Below are 21,336 nucleotides of genomic sequence, written 5' to 3' on the forward strand. Positions count from 1 at the left end.
GTGACCTTCTTCATCTCCAAACCATTTTACCTGTTCTTTTATAGCATCCCTTCACTGATTTACAAGTTTAAATTGAAGCCCAGCTACATCTTATGCTAAGCCTCAGCTGGTGCTTCCCTTTTGAAAGGATACATAGTATGAGTTCTGGATGCTTTAAATCTCAAATGAGATCAGGATTCAGAGTGTCCTGGAATATCCAACAGTTCAAAGCAGAAGCACTATGCAGGGGCCCAGCTGGCTACATTTTTACAGTCAAGATTAACATACACCCAAGCACAGCCCCCTCTTCCAAAAAGCTATTTGGTTATCCCTCAATTAGAAGGACAACAAGAGTGGCTGCTGCTTGTCATCCATACACATTTTGTCATCTTCAGAGGTGAAAGTAAGCTGGTACGCTCCGGTACGGCGTACCAGCAAGAGCCGGTGCACTGTACCGGGGTGGCCCGACTTCCCTAGGTGGCAATTTAAAGGGCCTGGGGCTCCCAGCAGCAGCTGGAGCCCCAGGCCCTTTAAATTGCAGCCAGACCCCTGTGGCTGGAGCCCTGGGCTAGTGGCAGCGGGGCTCCGAGGGTTATTTAAAGTGCCAGGGCTCCCACTGCCTCTACTGTCCTGGGCCCTTTAAATAGCCCCACTGCCACTACCCCAGGGCTCCAGGGGCTATTTAAAGGGCTGGGGCAATAGAAGCAGGGGAGTCCTGGGCCCTTTAAATAGCCCCCAGAGCCCCACTGCCAGAGCCCTGGGGTATCAGCAGCAGCCGGGGGCGCAGGCAGCAGTTTAAAGGGCCTGGGGTGGTAGTGGCGGCCGAGCCCTGGGCCCTTTAAATAGCCGCCGGAGCCCCCGGCTGCCAGTGCTACCCAGGCGGGGAGAGGAGGGCACTTACCGGTGCAGGGCAGGTCAAGGCTGGCTCTGACGCCCCATCCCTGCCCCTTCTTCCTGAGGCCCCACCCCTTCCAGGGGCCAGAGCCGACCCCAACCCAGCTCCGTACCTGGTAAGTCCCTATTTCTGCTTTCACCCCATGTCACCTCTAGTATACAATGAATATTTAGGTATTTTCTATCAGAGGGGAGCCGTGCTAGTCTGGATCTGTAAAAGCAGCAAAGAATCCTGTGGAACCTTATATTGGACGTATTGGAGCATGAGCATGAGCTTTTGTGGGTGAATACCCACTTGGTCGGATGCAAGGTATTTTCTGATTACATTAGAAGACATTTATCAGATCCAGTAAGTGCCATTAGTACACTACTGATTAACATGCTAGAATTTTATTTAAATACCTGCATTTCATCGGTTTTGGTATCAAACTCTGAAGCATGTATCTGCTCCCTTAATTGCCTAGGATGTTGATAATAGCATCCCTAGCCTTGCATCTCTATCCTGCTAATGCAACTTCAACCCAGGTTGTTAATTATCAGTTATTACCACCTGGTGGCTTATTTGGAATGAATTGGTAGTCTCGGTCTAGCTCCTAAAGGACAAACATCCACACTTCCAGACCACCACCTGATTTATTGGCAATTAATCTCCCTATCAGCAGTTTCAGTGCAGAAACAAAGAGCATGGAGACTTCTGTGCTCATCTCTTATAGATGTGGTCCAGGCAGATCAGGTTTAGGACATTTTTAGAGAAGCTTGTGCTGCAATTGCCTTTGCTGTTCCTGTTCTGTGAATTTATACTGGATTTTAGTCTCCCCCATCAAAAAATGTAGTAATCGGTGTTTTACTGCCCACATGTTTCTTGTTAAATTGTCTGTTTTTTACTCAGCATCTGCCTCACTGAGCACTCATCATCTGCTAGTGAACCATCTGATGTACAGCAGATGTTAAGCACTCAGCAAGCCGGAGAGGGAGGCAAAAGTGTCACACCATGATTAAATACTTGCTACTGCTATTACATACTGTGTTCCATTTTTATGGTTAATATTTGTGTGTACTGGGGAAGTATTAAGACCTATTTTGTATTTTACTTAAAATTCTATTGTCCAAATAAATGTATTTTCTGTTTGTATCACTGCCATATAGTTAGAAAATGGTAGCAAGTTGTTGATTTTTTTTAAGACACTGTAGAGAAATAAATAATTAAGGAGACATTTGATTGGTGTGCAATGGAATATGAATTCACATTCAGTCATTTCATTTATTAATCTTTTTGTAGATCACTTATGAGTTTGGCCAGATATACACTGGTATAGATTCACCATGTGGTTTCCCTGATTGAAACCACCGTAGCACATTGCATAGGACCCCTAGCAACAGAAAGTCCATTTGGAAGTTGACTATGGTGGCACACTCCAGCCGAAACAGCCTAAAAAAATGGTGACACATTTTGGGGAAGGGTGAAAGGCTGAGGAAAGTACTGATTTAGGGCATCCCTTGCTCAGGATTCATCAGCAAGGCTGCTATTGAGTCCTGACTATGATTTGAATATATCTTTCCTGGTGAAACCCTCAAGGGTGAGTGACAGTTCAACTATTCCCTGTTCTTGACCAGCGGTGAATCTTTAGTGGGAAGCAGTAATCCTTACTCTATTAGGCAACTGCAGTTTGTACCTTTTTGGACCACTGTAGCCCAGCATCTTTTTGAAATAGTGTCTAAAATGGAAGGTAAAACCATACTGTTGTTACTTTCATTGAACACCTACATACAGAAAAAAATGCATATACATGGACTTTTATATCTACATCATTAGTTTTGTAATTCTGTGCACACAGACAGACAGACACATATACACAGAAAAAAAAATTGAATACTTTTAGAGGCTCTTACTGCTTACCCACTGGACAGAGCCTACATAGTGTAGAATCGCCTTCTACCTGATTATCCACCCAGCTGTCCTAAGATTTACAATTCAAAATTCATCATCTGCCTCAAGAAAATCTATTCCAATTGAAAACGTAAGAAAGATCATCAGATTTCAGAACAGGTTTGTTTTTCGGTTCCCTCTGCTGCAATAATCAAACAAGAGTTACAGTAAATCGAATACACCACTACTTGTGGGATGAAAATCAGCAAAAACTAAGCAAAATTTTCCAAAATATTCTAACTGCTAAAGAAAACCACAAAATGTGTTTAGAATGTTTGGTTTGTAATCATACCCTAGGTTCAAAAAAGAAGTAGATATGTTCCAGAAGGATAGGTCCATCAATGGCTATAGCCAAGATGGACAGGGATGCAACATTTTGCTCTGGGTGTTCTTAAACCTCCAATTGCCAGAACATGGGACTGGATGACAGGGGGTGGATCTCTCAAAAGTCCCCTGTTATGTTTATACCCTGTGAAGCACTAGCACTGGCCACTGTTTGAAGACAGGACTAGATGGACCATTGGTTGGGCCAGTATGGCTGTTCTTATGTTCGTAATCATTCTGGGGAGACCATCTCCCCAGTTCCAATATACTGGAGATCTCCTCAATAGACAGAAGTCAGCTATCTCCATAGCAACTTTCCCCTTGACCTCTCTGTGGCAGATGCTACACAGGGATCTGCACTGCAGAGGTGTGGCAAGGAATAGATCTGGGGGAAAGGCATATTGTTCCTTCTCCTCTAGCAATGGTAAATCAGCCCAAAAGTTTAAGGCAGACTGAAACCCTTGTGTACCGTAGGACTCCTCTTTCCCCTTAATTTGTGATCATTCTGGGGGGCAGCAGGACAGCCTTAGCAGTGCAGTTCAGGATCATGGAGACCAGGACCCAGTGAAGAGTCACAAGGACTCAGGGCAGATGGCCCTGTGCCCAGGGCTGGCTCCAGACCCCAGCGCGCCAAGCGCGTGCGTGGGGCGGCATTTTAACTGGAGGGTGGCAGGCGGGTCCGACGGACCTTCCGCAGTCATGCCTGCGGGAGGTCCAACGGAGCCGCGGGACGACCGGACCTCCCGCAGGCATGACTGCGGAGGGTGCGCTGGTCCCGCGGCTCATGTGGACCTCCCGCAGGCATGCCTGTGGAAGCTCCACCATAGGCGTGGGACCAGCGGCACGTCTGTGGGAGGTCCCGCGAAGGCGCGGGACCGGCACCCGGCAGCGCGAGCGGCGCAGCGCGCCGCCCTGCTTGAGGCGACGGAATTCATAGAGCCGCCCCTGCCTGTGCCTCCTGCTGATACACGCAGAATCACACTCATATTGCGGGGACCCAACACATTTGGTAGCCAATACCTGGCTTCTACCAAAGGCTCCCTGTCTTGAAGGAACTTTTGTTGAGTGTTTCTCCTTCCAGGAAACCTTACATGTATGTGCACTGACTCCAAGTTCTTGTTATCCGTATAAGTGTTTATTGCAGGACAGTGCTGAAGCACAGTGCAGGAACAACTTAAGGAAGCACTGTGCGGCCCACGCTATACTTTCCCCACAAAGAGCAGAATGCACAAGGCTGAGAATTCTCTAAAGCTATTCAAAGAAATATAAAGTTTATTTTTATAAAAGTGAAGAATTCAGAAGTTGTGTAACAGAAGTAAGTCATTTCTCACAGACTAATAGTTCAGACACTTCCTTTCCATAAGGAAATGCCAAAAATACAATTTGTCACAAGCAAATTTAACATTTGAAAGGATTTGTAAACAATATCATATATGGCAAAGCAAGACTGTATCAGTGTTTCTGGATAAAATAAATGAGTAGTCTGGGCAGGACAGAATGTCATTTGTATAAGAAATGCTCAATCTAGTTTAAAACATTTTAATAAAGTGAACTTGGGATTTTTTTTTAAGTAGGATTCAGTAAATAATAGTTCTTGATAAAGTTTTATGGCAAACTACCATTTACTCAGGAATGGTCAAATTGGGAACCCTATGCATTTGAAGCTTGATCTGAAGTCCATTGAAGTCAATGGAAAGGTAAGCACTGATTTCAGTAGACTTTGGTCACATCTTATATTGAAGTAGTATTACCTCATCACCTGACTTTCACACTTGAAAACCAAACACACATTACTTCTAAAGTGGGTCTCCAGGTTGAAATAATAATGACAGCCTGTCATAAAATGTAGTGCAGTATATTGTAAAGCACTTCCAGTGCTGTCTAATGTACCAGTTATTTTTATAATTATAGCTGTTAAGCACTGACAGCATGCCTGGGACAGTACAAGACACAAAGGACCAGTAAGTGGTACTCCTATTCAGTAAGTAAGATATGTTGGTGAAGGTTCAGACAAGAGCCATCAGAATGATTAAAGGATTATAAATCACGCTTTATATTACACTCAAGAAGCTAAATATTTTAATTTAATTAGGGGACAATTAAGGAGTGACTTAATCAGAGTATCTATATAAGTACCTACATAGGAAACAAATATTTGATAATGGGCTCTTCTATATATCAAAGGTGTAACATAATCAAATGACTGGCAGTTGAAACTAAATAAATTCAGACTGTAAATAAGCCATACATTTCACTGTGAGGGTAATTAACAATGCAACAATTTACCAAGGGTCATGGTGGATTCTCCTCACTGGCCATTTTTAAAGTCAATCATTTTTTTTCCCTAAAAGATATATTCTAGGAATTATTTTGGGGAAATTCTATTGCCTGTGCTATACAGGAGATCAGTCTACATGATCACTATGGTCCCTTCTAGTTTTGGAATCTAGGAATAAGTAGGTCCTCACTTATTGACTAGTCCCACACTCCCCCAGTGATGTGGTCACAGGTTTAAAAAAAAAGTGGATGGAAAGCAGTAGTGGGAATGCATTAGTCTTGAGCAGAACAGTAAGAGCCTAGTAAACAAAAAAGACAGGTGTGATGTATAGTGTTACCCAAAGAGTTTACAATCTAAGGGTAAATGGGTCAGTTCTCATTGATGTGAATGTGAGTTCTGCTACTGGCATAAGTTGGGCCAGATTTCACACCAAAAGATGAATAAAATGGGATATGCTCTGAAGCCACAAGGAACTTTGAATGGTAAGTTTTCCCCATTTCTGGTGGGCATGGCTGAAGTTGCGAGTCTGGAATGTGGAGAGATGTGAGTCTTGAATATTGAAAGGATAATGTTTTGGTGAACTAGTCCTGGGAGGACATTCCATGAGGAGTTTGCATCAGTAAATGATGAGTGGGAGAAGAGGAGGAATGGTGCATTGAGGCTGGTATCACTGGCAAAGCAAGGGAGACAGTCATGCTGGAGCAGAGCTGGGAAGAACTTCAAAGGGTGAAAATATATAAACAATGTAGTTCTAAAGGGGAATCCAGTGGAGGGAATCCAGTACAAAGTGCCATTGTCTGAATGGCAGGTAAGGAAAGTAGTTATCTGAGTAAAGTGATACTCTGGCATTGCTCCATGTGCCAAGTACACTGAACTTCACAGTATGTTCCCACATTCTACCCTTGTAGGATAGCCACAGCAATGTTATTAACGATAGAAAGGAAATTGGGTCCCTTTAAGATCCAACATGGACATAAGGCAATTGAAATACAGTTTATGAGATGTCCCTAAATTTCTCCTAAGCAGAGCTGTTCAATTTAACAGTATTTCTGGAAGTTCACAGTATAACACAGATGATAATTCTTGACTTGGAACATCAGTCACATGTGGAAAGTTTTCAATCAATTGAAGAAACTTTTGTGGGGGTATCAAAAAATGTAGTGTTTCATAAATCTAGTATTAGCATAAACTTGTTTCATTTAGTGAAACAAGGAAAGCATAAAATGTAGATCTTGGATTGCTAATGAGACAGACATCTGGGGCCCTGTGAAAGAGTGCACTGTCCACTACTGCATCTTCCCGTGGCTGGAAATGAGGACGCGTGCTCTCTCATTTCTAATGCCCCCTGCCAAAGGTCACTCTTGCTCTGCAGAAATGTCTTTTCCTGTAACTCAGCCCTCTGGCAATCCAGGTAATTATTTAAGTCCACCCCTTCCAAGGTAAGTCCAACAAATAAAAGTCCTTACAAAAAGATCTTTGACCGCAACTCCAGGCCCCATTGTCCTCACACCCTTCTTTCAGGGCTTTCCATCATCCCTATATCCTTTTCTGGCTTCACAGCCCCTTGTCAATAGCTAGTAGGGGAACCTAGCCCCACTCCCCTACACTAGATTCCACTCCAGTGACCCCTATAACTAGCAACCAAGGACTGCTCCATTCCCAGCTAATTTCTGCTACTTCCCTGGACTTCTTCCTATCCAACTTTTCTTAACCTAGAAAGTCTGTGAGTCAGAATGCCTAACTCTTCTTTCAGGGCTGGAACTATCAGGGTCTTCCCCTGATTTACCCCAACAAAATCCCAGAATAAAAATATACAGTCAAACCCACTTCCACTCACTTTGGGCTTGACCTTTCATCTCTCTTGAGCTTCCTTTACTTCTCAATCAAACAGCTCCCAGGACTCTCCACTGGAAATTTGGTTCCTGCCCTTTTATCAGCCTGCTCCATTCCCAGTGGTTGTCTCTCCCTCCTGGCCTCTTTCAAAACTTCTCTGTTTATGAGAGGATCCCAGGACCAACTCTCTGCCATGGGCTATCTTCCTGACCTTTCCACTCTCAAATTCCAGAGTGATTGCAGAGGTCCTTCTTCTCTTCCCTGCAGCCCCGTTCTTTCCTTCTTTTCGTTTTTTCAAGTGGTGAAGCAGATTTAACTGAGTAGTCTGTAGCTGCCAACTATAATTCCTAAATACTTAGCAGTTTATATTCTCTCACTCTTCCCTGAGTCTTTCAGGTAATGTAACAGCACCATTCTAAAATTATCCCATTTCCTTGACATTTTTACTAAATAACAATTTAACTTTTGTTACCTTAAGATGTTTGAATTCTTCAGAAAGCTTTTCCCTTTATTTATCAAAGCCCATACAAGGTGATCAATTATATCTTCCACTTTTTAGACTATACATTGTCTGTCGTGGTGTCTGTTTATTCAAAAAAGATTTTTGTTTAAGGCACAATGGCTAGTTAGTACTCTAAACAAAATCTCCACATTTTTTCAAACCAGTCCCTGAAGTATATTGTTATCTTCAACTCTAGGGCACAATTAAAAAAAAATCTTCCTTTTTTCATTAGTCCATTTTTTTTCTGTTACTTTTTAAACATTTTTCTGTACTGGGCTTTTGAATTCCTGTCTACTCAAGGGTATTTCCATGTTAGTGTTTCAGTTTCTTGAAGTATTTTTAGCTGCTTTGTCCACCATTTCTTCCTCTGCTATTCTAATATGCACAAGGGTCCAAACTAAAGCTACAGGTAACCCCATCTGTTATTAGAAATATAATTTAATTGATTAAATCACAACATACTGAGATACCCTCTTTTATCACTATAAGGCCTAAGACTGAATAAAAAAAATAGCCACCTATACTGGGTGTACATTCCTGATCTAATTTAATGCTAGTGTATTGCTACTAGTTCATCTGTTGGTATTATTTTAGATGTACTTATTTCACATTTTGATATATTCTTCTGGTTTTGTCTCATTTGGACCCATCTATATATATTTGACACAATTGACTCCACTTTTCATCTGTAGACTGGTACATTTCAGTTTTAATACCTACTGTCTCTTTTTTACCTTTAAGTTTATAAATAAATCTAAATCCATGTTTGGACAGATGATTTTCCATCTACATCTAATTTTCCCATGACTAAAAGTTTTTATGCCATTTGGCTCTCCCTTGTCTTTCAACATCTGCATCCACATTTAACTTGAATGGCATGTGGAGTTCTAATATCATGTGTTATAGTTTGCCTATCAAATTCCCAACAATCCTCATATGTTTGTTTGGTGCTTTCATTATTACAATTCCCATTAATTTTGGACAAGAAAGTTGGATCCGGTGATTTCAAGTTCTGATTTTGATGCTGACCCAAAAGCTTTGCTGCCATAGCCAATTACCAGCCTGATTATGGCTCTGTATATCTACAGCAATGCTTTCATCTCCATTATCCATTTAGTCCAGCAAGACTTTTATGTGGTTTAATCCTTCCTTTATATATATCTTTAACATAATCTATATTATCTTTCCAAAATAATTTAGCATCAAATATTATCTCTAGGAATTTAAACCTTCTAACTTTATCTAATTGTTCTCCATACAGAGACCGTTTAAATTCCTTTGTAACTTTCCTTTTTGTAAAGATCAGTCATTTGGCTTTGGCAATGGAGAAATTGGTACCTTATGCAGTTCCCTAATCAGAGGTCTCTTGTAATGTTTTATTGATTCTCCTTTCTGCCACCTCAATATTCCTGCTGCTCATCCACAAACCACAATTATCTGAGAATAGACTGACCCCAGCACTTATTTGTTTTGGGAGATCATTTATCATATTAAATAAGGTCAGGCTGATAATACTTCCCTGTGGTGTACCATTTTTAATATTAGCTATAGTCAACATAACTTTCCCAACTCTGATCTCCATAGTCCTATTACTGAAAAAGTCCCTAATTCACCCATATATTCTTCCCCTTATTCCTAAATTCATTTACTTTGTACAAAAACCTTCCCTCCATAGCATGGCATATGCCTTTTCAATATCTAGAAAGACAGCTATCATGAAATCTTTGTGCCTCATTTTTTTTGTATTTCAATTTCTAATTTATCAATGTGATCAATGGGTGCATTTTATGCTCCTAAAACCATGTCATTTCTATAATGTCATTGTTTTCCAAATAGACAATGAATCTTGCATTCACCATTCTCTCCATAATTTTACCCAGACAAGACATAAGGTCAATAGATCTATAAGCGTCCAATTTGTGAAGAAAGTTTGCCTGGTTTTCATATTGGAATTAAGTATCAGAGGGGTAGCCATGTTAGCCTGGATCTGTAAAAGTGGCAAAGAGTTCTGTGGTACCTTATAGACTAGCAAACGTATTGGAGCATGAGCTTTCGTGGGTGAATACCCACTTCAGCATCCAACGAAGTGGATATTCACCCACGAAAGCTCATGCTCCAATACATTTGTTAGTCTATAAGGTGCCACAGAACTCTTTGCCACATATTGGAATTACTACATGTTTGCACCCTAGTGGTATCACTCCTCCCCCCTCCGATATAGTTTGTTATATAATTCCAAGTGAACCCTCAAACTGCTTTCAAAAAGATAGTAAAAATGTTGAATATATTATTTTTAGCTGGGTCTGTATTCTTGCAGTTAGCAATAGCTTTCTCAAGCTCCCATTTACAAAACCATTCATTCAGTATACTAGCTTCATGTTTACCCCACCAATATAATAGATCACGATTCTCTTAAATGAATTATCTTTTAATGTGGTGACAAACTGCACTTTGATTTCATCATTACTCACCCCTCAGAAAGTTTCTGCTAAACTTATGCTGTTTTGTTATCAGAACTTCTAACTATTGTGTCAGTCCCAAGAAAACGTGGGAAGTTACTATTCTTTGTCTTAATTGTATGCATTCTTCTAATTTGCCTGTATATTTCTCATGTCTTGGTATCTTTATTTATCCACCCACAGTACTTCCTCCACCTGTCTTTCTTTTCTTTTTTTTAAATAATTCTTTCGGCTATTGTCTTATGTCTTCTATACTTCATTAGATCTTTACTATTCATTTTTTCTTTTTATAGGCTTTGTTCCTGTCCTTAATTGCCATTTTGCAGTCCTCATTCCACCATGGAACTGAGGTTTTAGTTTTGGGGTACTTTGGTATCTTAGGTATGGCTAACATAGCTGCTGTTATTAATCCCTTTATTACATTGGCATTGAAATTCTCTACGTCATCATCATTCACACAATGAACATTCACAAATTCAGTACACTTAGTTGTAAATGGCTCTGAGATAGCTTTTTTTAAAATCCCAGGTGGGTAATATTCCATTACATTTCAAGGGCAAGGTAAGGTTGGCGGTATGGAGAAATGATCACTCCCCATTCCTACTTCCCTATTTATTTCCCAGTTGCATCTACTTGCAGGATCTGCTGTTACAATTCCCAGATCTAAGCAAGAAAAACTATCATCTGCTGCTTTAAATCTCTTTTGGGGTGTTGGTGTGCCATTGTTTAAAATCACTAGTTTGTTTTCAATGAACTTTTCTAAGCATATGCCATTCTTATCAGTTGTCTTACTGTCCCACAAATTATTATGACTATTTAGGTCACTGCATAAAATATATTGTCTTTCTAGTAAGTCTGAGCAGTCTAATTTTCTACACAGGTTATAGATATTATAAATCTTTAAAGAAAAAATTCTCGTCTGAATTGGGATCTCCACATCATTACTTCTTCATTCTCTATGGCTTTGTAGTTTAGTGTGTCCTTTATGAAAGTGCAAATGACTCCTTCTCTTCCTAGTTTTCAGTCTTGTCTAAGTAACCTGTAAATTTAAAGGGAAGCTTTTTAACCAACCATGTTTGCTGGAGACATAGGACAGCTGGTTTATTTTTCATTTCCAGGATATTTTCATTTAATTCTTGCATGTGCTGTAAAACTACACATTCCAACAAAAGACTGTGATCTCAATAGTAGTAGTATTGCACTCTTAACCTTATTTCAAATCACATGAATTTGATCTATTGACAGATTGTTAATATACACTTTCTCTTCTCCTATACTTTTGGTATTTCATCACTGATCAGTTCTAATGGCACTCCATATATCACCCCCTTTTTGCAGGGAATACTTTGGTAGCTGGCAATTTATTTTAATTTTCCCTAGCATTTTAGTTTTTAAGCAGTTTAGCAGCCTGCTCTTTGTCTGTACAGTCAACTAAAAAATCCCCATCTTACAACCTACTGGCTGTTACTATATCCCCTGTGCCAGGGGTTCTCAAACTGGGGGTCAGGATACCTCAGGGAGTCGTGAGATTATTACATAGGGGGTTGCGATCTGTGAACCTCCACCCCAAACCCCGCTTTGCCTCCAGCATTTACAATGGTGTTAAATATATATAAAAAGTGTTTTTAACTTATAAGCGGGGTCGCACTCAGAGGCTTGCTATGTGAAGGGGCCACCAGTAAAAAAAAGTTTGAGAGCCACTGCCCTATGCTTTTTTGGATCTAGTTAGCTGCTTTCACATACTGAATGGCACCTAATCTTATTGCTTTGGCTAAGGAACTTGCAGTTATAACATTTTGGTTTATTTCTTTCCCAAGCTTTGCTTTGTTGCTGATATCATCATGCTCTGATTCTACTCTTTTCTTTTTTTCCCTACTTTGTATCCATTTTCCCTCTCTAACAGAATCTTCTTCAGTTTCTAGAGTGACTTCATTTGGGGTCAGAAAATCTTCCATCTCAATCCTGCCAAAAGCCAGCTCACCCTCCACACCCCAGCAGCCAGCCCCATTCTGCTCTCAAGTTCCTTAGTTTATAACCCTCTCCCATGTCCCCTCCCCAGCCAGGCCTCATCCTCAGTTAAGCCTGGCCCACTCTCCAGGTGCAGCCCGGTATGTTAGTTGTTCTCTCAGGCCCATTTGAAGTCTTTGTGGGATATACACCTCATCACAGGCCTCATCCTGTAAAGTGAGGATTCCCCTGATTACGGCTTTCAGTAGGAGGAGTTGAGGGATCTCAGGAATCAGTACAATGCATATAACCAGCCCCTTCAAACTCAAAGGTTCACAAAGCATACAGACATGAACATCTGTTAGGGAATACTATCATGGATCTGAAACTGTTTGTATGGTGTTTTTTTCCTAAAAACATAATGTTACACATTTTAAAAAATTCCTAATTATGACTAGAATCTGAATCAATTTTTTTCCAGATGAGTTATTTAAATGACCATCTCTACTCCTAGAATGAGGAGAACAAATTCAGAATAATTCTTTAAAATGAGTCTAAATTTATCTATTAAGGACTAGTAGGATAAATAAAGTATGGTTACCTACCTTTCATGTAGATTTTTTTTTCACTTAATTTACTTCAGTAAAAGTAATATGACAAAGGTGAACTAGGAAGTATATTATTACTGCTTAATGCCAACTTTAAAGAGATAAAGTAATACAAAGCAGTTGGTTTCATTCATGCAAATAACAAAGGAATCATAGTAGTAAATATTCTTGGACCATTTGGGAGGTGAGTGGAAACAAGTCTGAGTGCTTGTCTACATCAGTAGTGCTGCACCTCCATTGCTGCAGTGCTTCACTGTAGACACTAACTATGCCGACAGGAGGGAATTTCCCATCAGTGTAGTTAATCCAGTTCCGTGACAGGCAGTGGATAGGTCAACAGAAGAATTGTGTCTGTCGACCTAGAGTTGTCTATACTACGAGTTAGGTCTGCTTAACTATATCACTTAACTATATTAACTATATCCACGAGGTGTGGATTCCAGAGTGATGTAGTTGGGTTTTTAATGTGGACTAGACTTCAGTGTAAGAAAAACTAAGGAAGTCTAGATGGAGTCTAAGTTGGAAGTTTCATCTTTCAACCCTCCCAAAGTGCATTTATATCCTCTTAGATATCCTTAGATTTACCCACATTCTCTAAGGGCATGTCTATACAGCAGACGTTAAAGTGCTGCCATGGCAGTGTTTTAACATGGCTGTGTAGTCACGGCTCCAGTGCTGGGAGATGAGCTCTCCTGGAGCTCTAATAACACCACGTCTGCATGGGGAATAGCTACTATCTATAGCTGTAGCACTATCTACCCTGCCACTTTACAGCTCTGAAACTTACATTGCTCAGGGGTGTTTTTTCACACCACTGAGCAAAGAAAGTTCCAGCGCTGTAAGTGGCAGTGTACACAAGGCCTTCGTCTTATTTAGACATTGTAGAAATCTTTAGACTCATACTCACCAAAGAGAAACGTGAAGGTCACCGTGGGGCATGTCATTTCTGAATTTGGCCCACTGAGTTTACATTAAAGGGAGTCAACTGGTTTTACTGATAAGCCCAGGGACAGAAGAGAGAAGTTCATGCAGGAAAGTAACTAACAGGTGAGTGTAAGAGTGTCTGTTAAAAGTAGGCCATGCCCATACTTTGAGGTTCTTTATGTGTGCGTTTGTTTTGACAACATAGACTCCTTTCCAGTCACACACACATTTGTTGCTGAGTGCCAATAGCAGTAAAAGTGTCTGACTATAATGGAATCTAAGTTAGCATAACTAATGTATTGCCCCTGAATTTGGTCCACCCACTTTAGAAGGATGACGACCTAAGCTCTGATGTTTGTTGTTTGGGCTGCATGTTAATGTGTAGATAATTCTTTGAAATAGCAAAGAAACAAAATATTAAAGTGCTATAACTGTATCATAAGGTGTTAAAGGAATGCTATCAGGTACAATTAATTATTTTTTTAAATCAAATTCTATTAGATTATTAACAACGATATCATTTTTGAAATCGTCACCTAACATTATTTATTATGTCAGCTTGCCTTTTGCTTTTTTGTTATTGTGGACAATGAAAACAGGGTAGTGATTTCCCTTTTGTTTATTGTCAATGAGACAATTCCTGCTCATCTCATTGACACAAGCAGTCTCATTCACTGTGTAATTACTTCTATTAGGAAGGTAAACAGGAGATGACCCACCATCTATTCCATTAGAAGTATTACATTGATCACACAGGTGCAAATCTTCACAGTACAGATAAGCACATAAGACAAACAAATGCTAAACAGAAAAGTTTGGTTGTTAAAAGAAAATATATTGTTTGTTGTATAGATAGTTTCATACAAGCACATCTCTTGGTCATCACATATTTTGTAAAATACCCTTTTAAAATTTCAGATCAATTCTGAGCCACCAATTTTTGTTTGTTTGTTTTTTTGTTGACAGCATGAGGAATGCAGAAATGATAGATGATGTACATAAAATGATCGCTAACTCTGAGGTGATTTTAAATTAATATTAGCTCTCTGGAATTAGGATTCCACTCTGTTTTGCATGCATTTATTTTAAGAAAATAGGTGATTAAAGGAAACAGAAGAGGAAAAGATAAAAGATTCATGAGAATTTTCTGACACACATACACACGACTCAAAGCTCCATCATTTCTTCCTTTTTTCGGTAAAACAATATTCAAAGTTTCAGTTTCAAATGTTTTTTAACATAGATTACCGCTCCAATTATCAGAAACTGGTGCTTGAAATTAGGCTTCTAAATCAATACTTAGATGTCCAAAATAATTGAACAGCATGATGATTTATGTGAATAAAATAAGCCAAATTTGGCCTCTATTGCTGATACCCTAAAACAGAAAAAGGAATCTTTACAATAATTCTGCAAATAACTATCCTGCCACTGTGCTTCAAATCCATGTCTGAATAATGGAGTTTCTCTTGTACAAGAAGCAGCTTTGTGTTCACATATTCTTATTTATGAACAAAACTTTTAAAAGAAACTGAACTTTCATGGAGAACTCATAATGAGGGATGTGCTCCTAGGATTCACATTTGTAGATCAGATCAGCTTCCATCAGGGTAAGTTCTTAAACGTGATACTGTAATTGTATAGGTCCAACTGTTACCAACAGGGCAGGCCTAATTTTTAAAGACTAATTAAAAGTAAATGGCATAGTCCAAAGATTTAAAGGGGTGAAAAAAGCTCTGGAGTGCCATGTCCTCTATCTTGTACCTTTTGGAAATCTGATTGTGATATATCTCAGACAGGCCCAAGCCATAAAGCTCTAGGAATAGGCAGTAGTGAGCGACCTTTGAGATGGGACTTTCAATCCTTCAGACAAGGACAAAATTTTATTAAGATTTATTTCAGTAATGTGGCACCATCAATATAAATTAGTATGTATATTCGTACACCATTGTTTCCAGTGTAGTTACGTATCGTAGCAATGCAAGCAACAATTTTAGCTTTCACTAAAGATACATAGAGGAAGTGCCTTCCAAAGATAGGAACAACATAGGCATTGGAGCACTATGTATTCTGTGATTCCATATCCATGGAATTTTCCACAGGAAATTTGCCCTCATCCCACATCTCCCTTTGGTGAAGAATAGTAGTTCCAAATCTTGGCTTTCATTTAAACAAATGTTGTTAGCCTTCTGCTGCAGGACAAAATCCTGCACTACATGATTTGTCCAATCTAACACATAAATGTAGTTGAGATGCGAATTGAAGCCAGAAGTTGAGATTGGAATTGAAGTCCCCGTCTGTTGCCTTAACAAGACCATCCTTTCTTTCTACTATAGGACCCCTCTTTAATTTGGGATACTTGACAAAATGTATACTAATTTATCTCCAGTTTTAAATGTTATATGGCCCAAATATTTAAAATAGGCTCATTTGTGCCTATCAGTATAATGTCCACATGATATCTTAGTATTTCTGTTCCAGCAGAAACTGGAGACAATAATTGAGAAGTTATAACTAGAACTAGCAGGGAATTTTTGACAGAATTTTTTTTTTGGTAGAAAATACTGATTCATCTTAATTGAAACTTAGCAGGAAACTGTCAGTTTTGACCAATTTCTAGTTTAAAAAAATGGAAAAAAAGTTTGAAAATTGTCCAAATGTTGAAATTTAAACTAACTATAGTAAAAAGTTCAACATTGTTCCATTCTATGCATCCAAAGAAGTGAGCTGTAGCTCATGAAAGCTCATGCTGAAATAAATTTGTTAGTCTTTAAGGTGCCACAAGTACTCCTGTTCTTTTTGCGGATACAGACTAACACGGCTGCTACTCTGAAACCTAACATTGAAGCAAAACATTTTGAAATTATCAAAATAAAATATTTTGATTGATCCTTAACCAAATTATTTATGGATTGTCAGTTTCTGAAAATTGTTGAGATTTATATTTTTTGTCTTCATTTGGGACAGGAGGTTTAAAAAACCCAATTGTTTCCCAATACAAGAAACCCATGTCCCACTCAGCTCTACTTCTAAATATGTCACAAAAAGCTACTCAAGGCTTTTGTAATGTTTACTTTTGAAACAATAAGATAATACATACTATGAAACAGTAATAATTAGAGCTGGTTAGCAATTTTCCATTAAAGTATATCTGTGTGAAAATTTCAATTTTGCCTTTTTTCCCACTTTTCAGGTAAATCTAAACAAAATATTTAATTTCATATTTGGTTGAGCCAAATCAGAACATTTTGGTTTGTTAAATAAAATACAAATATTTAATTTTGGGTCAATTTGAAAATAATCTGTGTCCACCTGAGCTGCCACAATGTCTTATGGGAGCTGTAGTTTAGATGTTTCATTCTCTCATTTTCCTCTACAGATTGAGCTCCTTGGCTGGACTACATTTCCCGTGGTGCACACAGTCTTACCTCTGATTGGACTGCCACAGTGTTTCATGATGATGCATTATGAGAGATGTTTTTTGGCTGTGTACCCAGCTCATAGGGTAGAATGGGGATAAAAGGAACCTTAAATATAATTTTCATGAGGCACCATAGCAATACAGGCAGACACAGAGTAATGGTGAACTTACCCAAAACCTGAACATTTTGATTTGGTTCAATAAACCAAAATGTTTTGATTCAGGTTAACCAAAACTATAGCTTCCCTGTGGCACCACTGCAGTCCACATAGACACAGTTCAATTTTGAACTAAGCCAAACAAAACATTTTGCATTTCCAATATAAATTATTTTGTAACTTTCCATTCCATGCAAAGTTTAATATTTTTACTTTTTGTTGATTTGGACAATAAAAATGCCATAATATTTGACATTTTCTGTAAGATGGAAATTCTAGATTTGACCAGCTCTAGTAATAACATTCTTACTTAATGTCTGCTTTCAACTAGATACAAAGCACAATGAATGCATTCTAGGCAACCATGCTTCTATTTTAAAAAAAAATGTTTCTTGAACAAAGGTTGTTATTCATGTAAAATATCGATATGCAATAAATGACACACAAAAAGAAAAAAAGATCAAATAACAAGGGTACAGGTTAACTTGTTTTTACTGTGTTTCAGACTGACACTTTTGCAAAGCCAAATTTTGAGATCATACATGTTTACAGTGTTAATGTTTATTTTATAGTTGGGGGGGAAACAAATGATAAAGATGTTGTACAAACATTAGAAAAATGGAATTTGACATAGCAGAAACTAAAATGTGTTCTTCAAGCAATGCATCAATAAAACTAGCATGCACAAAAGCTGAAAAATATAAAAGCAATGCAGGTTATTTTTGCTCTGAGCCATTTCCAGAGTCTGTTTGGTCATATTGTCTTTCTCTTTGCAACTGTGCCTTACCAGTCCAGTCAGGGAAAAATGAAAGACATATTCACCCATGCTTAACAGTAGGAGTATAGTGCTAGAAGTGACTCAGATAATAAAGTCTGAATCTATTTTAATGTTTTCTCTTACCTGGTATTCCAGCTAAATGCTTGGTCTCTAAATTTCACTATCTGTAAATCACAGCAGTTCCAACCCAGAACAAGAACGTTCAGAATATCATGTAAATCTCCAAAGACTATGTAACAAAGATGAAAGATGGTACACATCCACCCACACAGATAACAACTTAACTAGCAAAATAGCACCAAAAAAACCCAAATCCACCCTGTATAGAGTACTAAAGTGAAGTCAGATGCAGAAAATTAGCTATTTACTTGACAGGGTTTCTTAGTAATGATGTGCAGTGAATAGAAAATATAAACCAATTGTCTTTTTATGCCACTGAGTTTATAAGGTAACATTCCTTTGTGATTTTTCATCATACTGGAAATGTATATATCCATTGATATCACTCCAGATGTCATCATCTGACATGTTAGAGATGTTTATAGTGTCTGAATTTGCTGCCACTATCAGTTTTCTTTGTCTCTTTCAAAGTGAAAAAATACAAGGTTGTATTGATTGGGTTCTGATTCCTTTGTGTTATTAATTACTGTTATTATTTTTAACTTTTACAGATCGTCAATCTATTGGCTAAACCGCATCCAGTCCTTTCTGTACTGCAATGAAAATGGTCTTCTGGGAAGCTTTTCTGAAGAGACTCATTCGTGCACCTGCCCTAATGATCAGGTCGCCTGCAACGGGTTCCTTCCCTGCATTGTGGGAGATGGCTCTGCATGTTTAACATGTGCACCTGACAACCGCACCCGCTGTGGGAACTGTAATACTGGATACATGCTGAGCCAAGGGCTTTGCAAGCCTGAAGTGGCAGACTCCACAGAGCACTACATTGGGTTTGAGACAGATCTTCAGGATCTGGAGATGAAGTATTTATTGCAAAAAACTGACCGGAGGATTGAAGTCCATGCCATTTTCATCAGCAATGATATGCGCCTCAATAGCTGGTTCGATCCCTCCTGGCGCAAACGGATGCTCCTTACCCTTAAGAGTAACAAATACAAGTCTAGCTTGGTCCATATGATACTGGGTATCTCTCTTCAAATTTGCCTAACAAAAAACAGCACCTTGGAACCTGTTCTAGCAGTTTACGTCAACCCTTTTGGAGGCAGCCACTCTGAAAGCTGGTTCATGCCGGTGAATGAAAACAGTTTCCCAGACTGGGAGCGGACTAAGCTGGACTTACCTCTTCAGTGTTATAACTGGACGCTGACTCTAGGCAACAAGTGGAAGACATTTTTTGAAACAGTACATATCTACTTGAGGAGTCGAATTAAGTCAAATGGTCCAAATGGCAATGAAAGCATCTACTACGAACCCCTGGAATTTATCGATCCTTCACGTAACCTAGGCTACATGAAAATCAACAACATCCAAGTGTTTGGCTACAGCATGCACTTTGACCCAGAAGCAATTCGGGACTTAATTTTGCAGCTGGACTACCCCTATACTCAGGGATCACAGGACTCAGCACTTTTGCAGCTATTAGAGATACGGGACCGTGTAAATAAACTCTCCCCGCCTGGCCAGCGTCGTCTAGACCTGTTCTCTTGCTTGCTACGACATAGACTCAAACTATCTACCAGTGAGGTGGTGAGGATTCAATCCGCTTTGCAGGCCTTTAATGCCAAATTACCAAACACAGTGGATTATGACACAACCAAATTATGTAGTTAACCATCAATGTGAAGCACAACACAAAACCTTGAAGGAGTTTTTACAGTGCTTTTGTGGAACAGTTTATGTTTGGAAGAGTAAATTTAAATTGTCTTTTCAATATCTGTCTTATATCAGTCAATACCATTGGATGGCAATTTACACACATGAACTTGCTGACAATGAATATATTATACCTGCAGTTTTGGTTTATGAATGAAATAAATACTGACACCAGTCTAGAAGACATTCTACTTTTTACAATAAATTTCATTTGTAATTTTATATGTTCCGTGGCAATGCTTTTGTGCATTACATCCTCTAGAGGGAACATAAAAGGATACCAATAAAATTTTGTAGCTGAACAGTTATTAAAAACAAATGCTGTGGGATTCTTTTTTTTTTCCTTCACAAAATAAGTAATATCCCTGATATACTTTTGTGTGTGCAGTATATTAGAGGCGTGGGTGTGGAGAGGGTAGTCACAAATTATTTTTATATAAATCCTAGAAAAGCCAACAAAAATAGGAATCTTATATTATTCGTATGAGACACAAATTCAAATGTTCATGTCAAGGCAAACTGACAGCTGTGGTTGATGGCTCACTTGTCCTGCACCTGGGAGACTTGCTAAGGGCATGACTTTTTCAAGATACTGTACCATGGCATACAGATTCCCAGAGCTGTAGTACTGTGCATTTTAGGATGGACAGGATGCTAGTACTGGTGTCCTGTGGGATACAAAGTAATGAAAGGTTGCCTTGGTTACAGTATATGAGCAAATGAAAGGCTAGCTATCTTACTAATATCCAGTAGTTTACAGCAGAGAAATCCCTTTCCACTGAGAACAGGTTTAGTCTCCATAATTATTTGATTTACATGATTGCTTGCATATTTATTGAAGAATATGTAGAGAAAGACCACGAAAATAAATATCATATATCAAATAAATAAATATCATATTGCACGCCCCACCCCTTGCATATTATTTATATATATATATATATACACATACTATCTGTATTCTCTGTATGTGTCTGTGTGTGTGTATATATATATATATATATATATATATTCTGTATTTACCTACATCTATCTGCACAGAGGGTATCATGCATACGGACAGTTTCCATGAGTGCCTAAATAACTTCCTTGAGAATGCCTACTACATAGCTTCAACATAGGTGATTTTTTTTCCAAGAAACCAAAAAGATGTTTGCCTGTGATAGAATCATGCCTCCTACTTCGTGGTTGTGCAGGGTTCTCTTGCAGTGCAGGGATTTGGAACCAAATAAGCATGTTTTTTCTGTAAATGTATCAAACCACCTGGCTGAAATCTAGTTTAGTTAGGAGAAAGTATATTTCATTACCCTGTTACTTTGTAAATTATTGTCACAGGTGTGTGTGCATTCGGTGAGGGTCAGAATCAGAACCTTGGGCTGTTTTACACCTTCTTTGGGGGGGAAATTGTAAAATGGCAAAGGAGCATTAGGTCTTTTTAGTTAAACCTCAAAGCAAGGAATTTTAGAATGAAGGA

At 38.9% G+C, this 21,336-nt stretch overlaps 1 protein-coding gene across 3 annotated transcripts in view; it reads left to right on the plus strand.

The window, feature by feature from the left end:
* BRINP3 (BMP/retinoic acid inducible neural specific 3) overlaps positions 1–20,116 on the plus strand; it is a 319,206-nt gene extending 299,090 nt beyond the window's left edge. For all 3 annotated transcript variants that reach the window (XM_045026029.1, XM_045026030.1, XM_045026028.1), the window contains one exon: positions 18,704–20,116. In XM_045026029.1, the coding sequence (XP_044881964.1) occupies positions 18,704–19,820 (1,117 nt within the window). In that variant the 3' untranslated portion in view covers positions 19,821–20,116. The remainder of the gene's footprint in view (positions 1–18,703) is intronic.
* The last annotated feature ends 1,220 nt before the right edge of the window (positions 20,117–21,336 follow it).

Source organism: Mauremys mutica, chromosome 8 (genome assembly GCF_020497125.1).
Source record: "Mauremys mutica isolate MM-2020 ecotype Southern chromosome 8, ASM2049712v1, whole genome shotgun sequence".
Taxonomy (NCBI): Eukaryota; Metazoa; Chordata; order Testudines; family Geoemydidae; genus Mauremys; species Mauremys mutica.